This window comes from Propithecus coquereli, unplaced genomic scaffold (assembly GCF_000956105.1).
Source record: "Propithecus coquereli isolate 6110/MARCELLA unplaced genomic scaffold, Pcoq_1.0 Scaffold227, whole genome shotgun sequence".
Taxonomy (NCBI): Eukaryota; Metazoa; Chordata; class Mammalia; order Primates; family Indriidae; genus Propithecus; species Propithecus coquereli.
This window is the reverse complement of record NW_012147808.1, coordinates 3,277,347-3,289,371: the sequence shown is the minus strand read 5'-3', so window position 1 is coordinate 3,289,371 and position 12,025 is coordinate 3,277,347. Positions and strand designations below refer to the sequence as shown.

The following is a 12,025-nucleotide window of genomic DNA, read 5'->3' as shown; positions in this document are numbered from 1 at the left end:
AACATACACTGGGGAAAAGAAGCCTTAATCAATAAATGGTGCTGGGAAAATTGGATGGCCACGTGTAGAAGACTGAAACAGGGTCCACATGTTTCACCTCAAACAAAAATCAACACACAGTGGATAACAGACTTAAACCTAAGGCAGGAAGTTGGAAAAACTTTTATAGACATTGGCCTAGGCAAAGAATTTATGAAGAAGACACCAAAGGCAATCACAGCAACAACAAAAATAAATAAATGGGACCTGATGAAATTAAAAAGCTTCTGCACAGCCAAGGAAACTATCACTAAAGCAAACAGATAATCTACAGAATGGGAGAAAATATTCTCATGCTACACATCTAAAGGGCTGATAACTAGAATTTATACAGAACTCAGGAAAATCAGCAAGAAAAGATCAAATAACCCTATCAAAAAGTGGGCAAAGGATATGAACAGAAACTTTTCAAAATAAAGTAGAATAATGGCTAACAAATATGTGAAAAAATGCTCAACATCTCTAATCATCAGGGAAATGCAAATCAAAACCACAATGACATATCACTTAACTCCAGTGAGAATGGCTTTTATCAAAAAGTCCCAAAACAATAAATGTTGGCATGGATGTGGAGAGATAGGAACACTCATACACTGCTGGTGGGACTGCAAACTAGTGCAACCTCTGTGGAAAGTAATATGGAGATACCTCAAAGAGCTACAAGCAGAACTATCATTTGATCCAGCAATCCCATTACTGGGCATCAACCCAAAGGGAAAAAAGACATTCTATAAAAAAGACATCTGCACTAGAATGTTTATAGCTACACAATTCACAATTGCAAAGATGTGGAAACAACGCAAGTGCCCCTCAATACATGAGTGGATTAATAAAATGTGGTATATGTATACCAAGCAGTTCTACTCAGCCACAAAAAACGATGGTGATCTAGCACCTCTTGTATTATCCTGGGTGGAGCTGGAGCCCATTCTACCAAGGGAAGTATCACAAGACTGGAAAAACAAGCACCACATGTACTCACCATCAAATTGACATTAACTGATCAACACTTAAGAGCACATATAGCAGTTACATTCATCGGGTGTCGGGCAGATGGGAGGGGGAGGAGGGGATGGGTATATACACACCTAATGGGTGCAGAATGCACCATCTGGAAGATGGACACACTTGGAGCTCTGACTCGGATGGGGCAAAGGCAACATATGTAACCTAAATACTTGTACTCTGTAATATGAAGAAATAAAAAATAACAAAAAAAAGAAAATTCACCACAGTATTATTTATGAAGTTAAAACATCAGTAATCCATAAGAGAAAATACTTCACAAATGAATAAAATGAAGTTCGTGAAGATGGAAACCAGGTAGAATAACACTAGTACTAACAAGTCCTATTCCCTTCAACCCATTGTGCTCCTTCAGTTTAGACTCAGCAGCATCCCAAACCCAAGGATCAAACCCAAGACTCAAACTCTATTTCTCAGCCAGTTTCATTGTCCTGATCCACAGCCTCTTCATGGCCTTCTTCACTTCAGCATTTCTCAGGGAGTAGATGACAGGGTTGAGGAGTGGGGTTACCACTGTGTAAAACACGGCCACCATCTTGTCCACAGGCAGAGTGGCAGAGGGCCTCAGGTATATGAAGATGCAGGGCCCAAAGAACAAAATAACCACGGTGACGTGGGACCCACAGGTGGAGAGGGCTTTGTGCCGCCCCTCCGAGCTCCGGATCCTCAGGTGGAGCAAGATGATCACATAGGATGCTAAGAGGACCACAAAGCTGATCACAGACAGGGTCCCCCCATTGGCAACAATCAGCAGACCAATGCGGAAGGCGCCAGAGCAGGCAAGTTTGAGAAGGGGAAGCAGGTCACAGAAATAGTGGTCAATCACATTGGGACCACAGAAGGGCAAGTGGAAAATGAGAAGGACTTGGGCAAAGGAATGCACGAAGCCTCCCACCCATGCTATTCCCACGAGGACAGCACACACCTGCCGGTTCATGATGGCGGTGTAGTTGAGGGGCTTGCAGATGGCCACATAGCGGTCATAGGCCATCATGGTGAGCAGGAAAATCTCAGTGCCACCAAAGAAGTGGATGAAGAAAAGCTGTGTCATGCAGCCCCACAGAGATATGGCTTTCCTTTCAGCCAGCAGATCTGAGATGAGTTTGGGGGCTGTGGTGGAGGAGTAGCAGATTTCCACAAAGGACAGGTAGCTGAGGAAGAAGTACATGGGGGAACAAAGACTTCTGCTGCTCATGACAGTGAGCACGATAAGAAAGTTCCCCAGTACGATTGCTGTGTACAAGAACAGAAATATCACAAAGCAAACTCTCTGCACTCCTTGGTTGGGAGAAAGTCCCAGAAAAATGAATTCACTCACGTTGTGTGTGTTGGCCATGAGGTTGCGACCAAGAGGCAGCAGTTGGGTGATGTGATCTGAAATGATACAAAAGACTTCCTTTTTAAGCAGGTGAACTACATGAAAGCGTTTGCATATCTGAGAAGCTCGAGAGCGGGATATTGAAAGATGGGTAGGAGTAGTTATGCATCAAAGGAGGGAGGAGCATTTTAAGAAGCCAGAGAGCAAGTGCAAACACATCATGTGTGGCTGGAATAAAGGGGAGAATAGCAAAAAATAAAGCTGTAAATGGAGATTAGCAGCAATTTGTGAAGGACCATTAGGAATTTTGGGGTTGATCCTGCAGACAACGGGCAATCATCAGGAATGTCCATCAGCTGGAAAGTAGACTCACTTTGTATGTAGAAGGTGGACTAGTGGGAACAGGCCAGAGGAGGGGACCTATTAGGAAGTTAGTAAGTCCCTCCACTGGATGATGTGGGGCAGCCATAGTAGTGTTACTATCTCCATGTTAGACATCTTTCTATTGCCTTTCAACGTTTTTAATTATCTTTCGCCTGCAGCTTTCCTTCGTCCCACTTTTCCTTTTCCTTTTCTCTTGTTGGTTTGCAGAATGGTGTTGTCAGCCTCTCCATACACCCTTTACAGTCTTCCGAAAAGATGTCCCTGGTGCACCTCCCTTGACCCTCATCACCCCTCTTATTTCTGTTTCTCCTCCTAATTCTCTTTCTATTCTTGGTCACTTGGTGACCTTATTCCTTTCCAAGGGTCAAGCTCAACCCCAGGACAATTCTCCCCTTTACTGGTACCTTCATTTCCTCCAATCCTCTACCCCGTGACAACAAACATCCAAACTCGCCCACATCCCCTGCCCAGGGCCCACTCATGCTCTGACACATCCTTCTAACAGCCCAGGCTCCCAGCACTTCTGGCATCACCAAGGCCGCTCACTGATTGCTTTGCACCCTGCCCTGGTCCATGCTGGACTTTGCATCAACAAGGTGGCTGAGGTCTGTGTATGAACACAGCCCCCGTACAGTGAGGCTGCAGGGCACCCGAGCTCAGGAGCCAGTAGAGTTCCACTCATGCCACAAAGCTTCCTTCCTTCAGTGATTGGGACAAGCTCATGGGATCAGATCACCACGAGCCAGAAGGAAACCACTGACAGAACTTACACAAAGAAAAAAAGGGCAGAGACCAGCCCCAAACTGTCAGATCAGCTGGGGAATTCTACCAAGAAGCTGTTCACAGACGAAAGCACTGCCAGCAGTCTGGACTCCGGGGTTCACCTTCGAGTTTTGTCAGGTAGTATTTATGTAATATATAGAAAGGTCTTTAACCCCTCAGAGACTCAAAGTCTATGTAACTGCAACATGCAGATAATACCTGCCTCACAGGTAGATGCTATAAAGCCACTCCCAGCCCCATCCCAGGATAAGTTCAACTCCAGTCCACTATGGTGTCTTGGATTCCTCTCAGAGATTGGAAATCCATCTCCCCAATCTGTAGCCCCTCACGGCCAGTGGCCCCTCTTACCTCAGAACATTTTGGAATAATGGCGCTTACCACACTGAGTTATAATGGTTTCGCGTGGCCATCTGCCCCGCTGGAGTGTGAGCTTCTAGAGGACAGGGGTTATAGCTCGCTCACCACTCCATCTCCAGGGCTTACTGAAGTGCCTGCCATGAAACAGCATTCGGCGAATGCAGACAGAATGAACAAGCAGTGGATCTATATCTTCCCTATGCTTCTTACCACAGTATTTGGTTATTGCAGGTGTTCAGTAAATACTGAAAGAAAAAAGGTCCCCAGGGCAGAGAGCACGCTCTCTCCATCCCTGAGTCCCAGGGCCTCGCACTTGCACTTGCACTTGCCTCAAAGATGGACCGACTCAGGAGCACTTTGCAAAACGTCATGTGCGCCTGGCACCCTTCCCTTTTCTTTCAAGTAGAATTGATCATCACGTGCAAAAGGAGCCCATGGGCGCAAAACAAAACTCACCCCAGTGTCTCTGTGGCTGTGCTGTTCTTACCACAGTTACCTTTTCTGTTCTGACCGCAGAGATGCAAATGACGCCCTGAGAGCAGCCCTGGCTCACGCAGCTTTCCCAGATAGCCAATCGAGAAGCCTTATATTGGCCCGGCTACCAAACAGAACGCCTGCCTCACTGGAGGCCCCAGATGGAGGATCTGCTCCCTGCAGCCACAGGCTTGAGGATGCTGAGACTGAGCCGCTGGGGCCTCACTTCCGCTGGATTTAAAACAAGAGCAAAGCAGACTTGCCTCCCAGGTGTTCCACAGAGAACCAAGGACTCTGGCAGCTCAGCCCTGAGTTCACACTACTTAAGGGACACCAGGGAGAAGATGTGATCAGATGAGAGAGGCTTGGTCCCCAGAAGGCCATACCCTTTCTCCTTCCTATTCAGGCAGACTACCTCCTGGGAAGCAGGACCTCAAATTCCTTGTAGGAAGCAACTTGTGGGAAACAACTCAACCTGTAGGAAAAGCTCAAACTTCCTTATAGGAAACAACTTCAGAAATCAGCAGGAAATGGAAAAAAATTCAATTCACCCAAAGTTCACAGAGCACTTAGTCTGCCTGGGCTGCTCAGAGGCAGTGAGACACAGCTCCTGCTTCTCGTGAGCTCCATCCTGTGGCTTCTCATAAAATGACACTGTTCAAAAGGTGGGCCCAAGGGATAGGTGCCACGAATGTCAGGAAACTGAGATAGCAGGTCTCCTCGCCATCGGTGTGGACGAGGTATAGATCAGTGGTTCTCAACCAGGGGCAATTTTGCTCCCCAGAGGACATGTGACAATATCTGGAGACGTTTCCTGTTGTCACAACCTGGCCCCTAGTGCGTAGAGGGCAGGGACGCCATGAAACCGCCTGCAATGCACAAGACAGTCGCCTACAGCAAAGAATTATCTGACCCAAAGAGTCAGCAGTGCTGCTGCTGAGATACCGTGGTATAAACGAAAGAAAATTTGCCCTGAACTGATGATCGTTGGAACTGGGTGTTGAGCACAGGGGAGTTCATTACACTGCTTTGACCACACCTGTATATGTTTTAAATTTTCTATAATGAAAGGTTTCAAAAATGTCATATGAGAACTTCATAAAATGAAAGGTACACTGTACCAGTGTTACTAGCAAATGTTGTTAATTCAGCCTTGATTAAAATTAGAGTCGAAACAAGATTCCACAAGTTTCAACTAATGATTAGTAAGAAAACAATAAGACATTTTTAGATTTCACAAACGGTTTGGCATGTTCCTTTTGATGATGCATGCACTGAATTCACCATTAGCCTTTAGAAAGAAACACAAGGAAGATTAGCAAATAATTACATAAAAGCTCCAAGTATTTAAGTAAAACCTATATTTATTCTGTAATATGTCATCACGAAGGTGAGTTTCTGTGAGTCTGTCAGCAAAAATCTTTTCCATACTGAAAGATGTGGTTTAATAAATCTAAGGAAGATATTCTTAAACATGAGTCTAGGAATGTTTGTTATAGAAAACTACATTTGTTAAAATATTTGTGGTATGAAAGCAATTATTTGCCTACAATTATAAATTGTGTCATAAGAAATTGATTTTAATTCCTAACCTGGTGAAGAATAACCCATTAACGGTGACCACATTTCTCTGGTTCTAATTAAACCCTGCCATTATAAAAGATGTACAGACATTTTTAGAATTAAGAATATATCTATATACATTCCTCCTGATTTGAAAATAAGAAAAAAATAAATGACAATCAGTTTATGCTTTTTTAAAAACATGGGACTGTAAAAAATGTTTCCAGCCGCTTTTATTCATAACAGCCAAAAACTGAAATCAACCAACGTCTACCAACAAGAGAATATATTTTTTTTAATTGCGGTGTATTCATACTATGAAATATTACTCACTAAATAAGAAGAACAAACTATGTAAGCCACAATATGGACGAATCTCAAAAACATTATGTTGAGTGACAGAAGCCAGATACAAAAAAGCACACGCTTTATGATTTCATTGATGTGAGCTTCGGAACAGCCTAAACTAATTCATGGTGATAGAAATTAGATCAGTGGTTGCCTGTAGGAGGTGGGGGATTGCCTGGAAAGAGTCATGAGAAGCTTCTGGAGTGAGAGAAATATTCTACATCTTGGTTAGGATGTTGGGTATGCACATACATAAATCTGTCCAAACTCACTGGATTGCACATTTAAGGTCTATACATTTCACTGAACATAAATTTAATCTTAATTACTAAGAAAGTAGATGGTAAATGTTTTCACCACAAAAATAATAACTTTGTTAAGTAGTATGTATGTTAATTTGCTAGAGTTAGCTGTTCCACAACACATATATTTCAAAACAGTTTGTACAGAATAAATACATACAATTTCATCCGTCAATTTTAAAAACATAAAATAAAATAAGCCTTTTTAAAAAGTAAAGCCTACTTGGGATGGGGGACCACAATAGAGAGAATATCTTGTCTGGGAGTCAGAACCTGAACTTGTGCCCAGGCTTTGTGCTTGACTTCTCCTGGACCAGAGATTGCTACTGTACCCCAACACTTACTCTCTCCTTCTTCCTTCTATAATATTAGAACCCCTGAATTTTTATTGTCGCACATGCCCACCTGGAATAAATATCACACTTCCCAGCATCCTTTGCAACTTCAAGGATGGGGACATGCACTTAATTTTGCCCTTCCTCCTTTTCGATGAAAGGAATGCTGTCATTATGACTGGAGCTCCAGCAGCCAGTTTGGGCCATGCAGTGACTTTGGGAATGGAAGCTATAAAGATTGGAGAAACAAGATAGAGAGAAAACCTTTCTCCCCGAAACTGTTTACTTTCTGACTTCTATCGTGGTTTAAATTCTGTTCCTTAACAGCTAAAACCTAATCTAAATGATGTTTCATCTCTAAAACTGTATGTTAGGAATGATTAATTCATATCTCATTGACTTCACAGAATTGCTATGAGACTCCAATGAAGTAATAGATGTGAAAGGGCTTTGAAATATGCATAAGGTGTTAAGCAGATACAAAGCACATCAATTACTCTACTAGTAAATTCAAATATGGCTTTCCACGCAGTTTGGAAAATTGATTTTTTTCATTTCAAGATAATATTAACGCCACTTCTATATCTCGAATAAGAACAAGAAATTTCTTCTCTGGCTGCTCCAAGAAATCTCACTGCTGGCTCAAGCCCTTCCCAAATGATAAAGACATATAATGCTGACATCATTTTGATGTCTTTTCATTCAGCAGCTATTGAGCACTCCCATTGGTCACTTATCACACTAGGTGCAAAAGCAGAACAATCCACCTAAAACCACTTCACCAACTAGAATTTGCCAGATGACCAAATTACCAGCAGTCAATCCACAGGATTTTCCAATGCAACAATTTTGCTGTTAGGCAAAAGGCCAGTTCACTGAATTATTAATATTAATTCACCAAAGACATGCTTCCACTTCCAATCTCAGCTACTGCTCTCCTCTTAATGAAGAAGCCCTGAGAAATCTGGATTGCAAAACACACACAAAATGAACATTCGACCTGTCTGGATCAGCAAATCTATAAAACATAATAGAGCAATTGAGTTATGTCAACTTGGCAGAAATTGGCAAACATCATTTGCGGACACTTCAAATCAAGGGCAAAACCCTCAAGGCAGCAGAAAGGATGTGTCAGTGCCCAGCCTTAGCAAGATCATTGTAAAGAACTGTGAGCTTGAGCCTATCAAATCTAATGAATATTAACCATTTTTAACCCAGTCCATTGAATTTTCTGCTCCCCTTCCACACGCATATTTGCCACGTCAAGTCCAGCGGTTTGCACCAAAAGCAACTGCAGAATCCAGTAGCATCCCACAGGAAGCGTCTGTGCTTACGGGCCTGCAGGTTGGCTGGGGCAGCTCGGCTCAGGCCGCAGTTGGGTGGCTCAGCTGGAGAAGTTCTGTCCCACGTGTGTTCATTCTGCAGCTGAGGGTGTGGTGCAGCTGCCACCCATCGTCTCGTGATGGTGGCAGAAACACAAAGGAAAAGCAGAAATACACAAGGCCTCTTAAGGCGCAGGCCCTAGGATCTCACCAGCACGTGGTCATTCCCACCCATCCAGCCGTAAGCCTAAGCAGGTCAGTGGCTGAGCCCAAAGTCAAGGGATGGAAACGTATATTCCACCTTTTGTGGGAAGGTGGAACGATACAAGGAAAAGGGCACAGATACAGGAAAGAGTAAAGAACTAACTGGGGCTGATCATTCAGCCCGACACAGGTAAGCTCGGTTAACACATACCCAGGTACAATTCCTGATCTATCCCCTGTAGCCATGTCCCTTTCTTGAGAAAATAAATCCAAGAATGAAGAGAAGTAGGAAAGGCAGTTGGCTAGACTGAAAACTCATTAGAGGAGAGAAACCAGCACATATAAAATCCTTGATATTCATTATTTCCAAGAAAACTGAAATTCAAAATACATAAAAATCCCCCTACCCAAATGCATTTGGTCATTGCAAGCTTCAGCAAAACGTAAGTGCTATAAGTTTTATAAAGGGTTAACAGAAACTTGTTCTTGCCGATTCCAAAGTTCAGTTAATTAGTTATGTGGTAATTCAGTTAAATCAGTAAATTGCTGTTTGGCAAACTTGTCTGCAGTGAATTGACCCAGAACCCCAGGTGCAGGGATATATATGCACGCAAGACCCATTCCCTCCCCGCAAGGACTTCAAAAATAGTTTGGTTCCTGTTTACAAATCCCAGGCACTCACATCCAGGGCCACCCTCCCACACGCACAGATGGGAGTGTGCTGCGGGGGTCCAAAGAGTGGAGATTTGGGGGAGCACCTACCCCTCCTCCCCGAAAAACTGTGCTGCTGGATAATGGTGGAAAGATCTCAGCCTGGTGCCTTAGCACTCAGCATTTAGGCCCCTCCACAGTGAACAGTCCTCTGGATTTGGTGAGCTGATCCTGACCCTCAGACCAGTGGCGCCCCCTGGTGGCCAGACATGTATTTCCTGAGGGCTGCCGAAGCCTCGGAAAGCCTTTCAGGCTTCCACAGGCTAGCCATGAGCTGCCTTGCTCCTCCCAAGCAACCCCCTGGGAGCTTCAGGATCTATCCTAAAGCGTGGGGTGCTCAAGTACTTCACCTGGGGGGCCACAGTCTGCCACAGACACAAAAGAAGTACTCAGCAGCTGCCTCTTCCATACAAACATCAACCAGTGCCAGAGGCAACAACTCCGTGGTGCATCCTAGTATGGTCCAACTCAAGCAACCGGGGCGTGACTGATTTGTACTCACAAGTACCAGCACCCATGTCGGAGATTAAGCTGGAGGACCCGACGTAATTCACACTGCTGGGAAGAGGTGAAAACGGCAGGACAAAGGCAACCCGAGAGGATCCCCAAACATGCTTGAACACCCCATAGGCAACTCGGGACCAGCGCTGTTATCCCCAGCACAGTCAGGGATTGATCTTCGGGGACTTGGGAACAGGCCAGAAAGCAAGGCCCAGTACCCCTGGGACTGGATCAAGAGGTCAGATGAGAAGGAATCAGTGAAAGAACTCTGAAAGTATAAAAAATCAGAGCAAAAGGTCCCCCCCAAAAGGAAACAGCAACTCTTGACCAGTGGATACCAACCAAAATGAAAATGCCAAAATGAGAGATAAAGAATTCCAAATGTGGATTATAAGGAAGCTCAAAAAAATACACGAGAAAACGGAAAACCAATACAATGAAACCACAAGAATAATATAGGAAATGAAATATTACGTATCCCCATAATATGCTGAAATTTTAAAAAAGTAATTAAAAAAAGAAACAGCTTTATTGAGGTATAATTTGCATATCATACAATTCACACACTGTAAAGTGTACATTTCAATAATATTTAGTAACTTTATAGAGTTATAAAACCATCACCACAATCCAGTTGTAGAACATGTTTTTGGGTGGGGGAGAAATTCAAATTCTATATTTATTTTTTGGGTTGTTGTTGTTGTTGTTTTATATCAGCATATTACAGGTGCACTGCACCCATTAGGCGTGTATATGCCCATCCCCTCTGTCCCCCTCCCATCTGCCTGACACCTGATGAATGTTATTACTATATATGCACTTAAGTGTTGATCAGTTAATACCAATCTGATGGTGAGTACATGTGGTGATTGTTTTTCCATTCTTGTGATATTTCACTTAGTAGACTGGGCTCCATCTCTATCCAGGATAATATAAGAGGCGCTAGATCACTATAAAACTCCATGGTATACCTATACCACATTTTATTAATCCACTCATGTATTGATAGGCACTTGGGTTGTTCCCACATCTTTGCAATTGTCAATTGTGCTGCTGCTATAAATGTTCTAGTGCAGATGTCTTTTTTATAGAATGTCTTTTTTTCCTTTGGCTTGATGCCCAGTAATGGAATTGCTAGATCAAATGGTAGTTCTATTTGTAGCTCTTTGAGGTATCTCCATATTACTTTCCACAGAGGTTGTACTAGTTTGCAATCCCACCAACAGTGTATGAGTTTTCCTATCTCTCCGCATCCACATCAACATTTATTGTTTTGGGACTTTTTGATAAAAGCCATTCTAACGGGAGTTAAGTGATATCTCATTGTGGTTTTGATTTGCATTTCCCGAGGCAGGAAGATTGTTTGAGATGACGCCACTGCACTTCAGCCTGGGCAACAGAGTGAGACCCTGTCTCAAAAAAAAAATCATTTTTACCATCAGTTTGACAAAAAATGTAAAAGGTTGAGAATATCCATTGCTGGTACACTATAGGACAATGGTACCCTCATATTGGTGGGCATATAAGTTAGTTACTGGGGCAGAGACCACTAAGCCTTCACCAAGACCCACTCTTCCCTGCTTTAGGCACACAGCTAGACCACATTGCTTGCTACTAATGTAGTCAGGCATACAGGTAAATGAGTTCTCTCCAATAGAACGTGAGAAGTGACATGGGCCACTTTCAGGTCTGGTAGAATCCTCCCATACACACACTCCATGCCCTTCCTCTTCCACTACCTGGATACAGATAATGCTGAGATTTCAGTAGATGTCCCTAAATGACCCACCAACTTGATGCTGCCCAGAACTGCTACCTGATGTTGGTCAAGCCCTTGGAGTTTTCTGGATCATCCACTACCATGGCCTCACCTAACTTAATGAACTGAGTTGTTTAACTTTTTTATCAGGACAATTTAGCCTCCTTTAAAATGTAATATGTTGCAGAGATGTGTAAACAACCCAAGCACCCATCAATACGTGAATGGATCCATAAAATGTGGTATATGTATACCATGAAGTACTACTCAGCCATAAAAATGGTGAACTACCTCTTGTATTATCCTGGATGGAGCTGGAGCCCATTCTTCTAAGGGAAGAATCACAAGAATGGGAAAACAAACGCCACATATACTCACCATTAAATTGGTACTAACTGATCAACACACATACACATACGGAAGTAACATTCATCAGTGTCGGGCAGGTGGGAGGAGGAGGAGGAGGAGACGGGTAAATTCACACCTAACAGGTGCAGTGTGCACTGTCTGGGGGACGGGCATGCTTGTAGCTGTGACTCTGGCAGTGCACAGGCAATTTATCTAACCAAAGCATTTGTACCCCCATAATATTCTGAAAT

General features: G+C 43.4%; 1 protein-coding gene across 1 annotated transcript; it reads right to left on the bottom strand.

Annotated features, from left to right (window-relative positions):
- Positions 1 to 1,415: 1,415 nt before the first annotated feature.
- LOC105811058 (olfactory receptor 4X2-like) lies at positions 1,416 to 2,424 on the bottom strand. Its single transcript, XM_012645135.1, has one exon. The coding sequence runs from the start codon at positions 2,399 to 2,401 to the stop codon at positions 1,472 to 1,474; it is 930 nt and encodes a 309-aa protein (XP_012500589.1). The 5' UTR covers positions 2,402 to 2,424; the 3' UTR covers positions 1,416 to 1,471.
- Positions 2,425 to 12,025: the final 9,601 nt, after the last annotated feature.

Bases quoted from the DNA above. Each gene is read 5' to 3' on its own strand.
- LOC105811058 (XM_012645135.1), bottom strand. From the start codon at position 2,401: ATGGCCAACACACACAACGTGAGTGAATTCATTTTTCTGGGACTTTCT.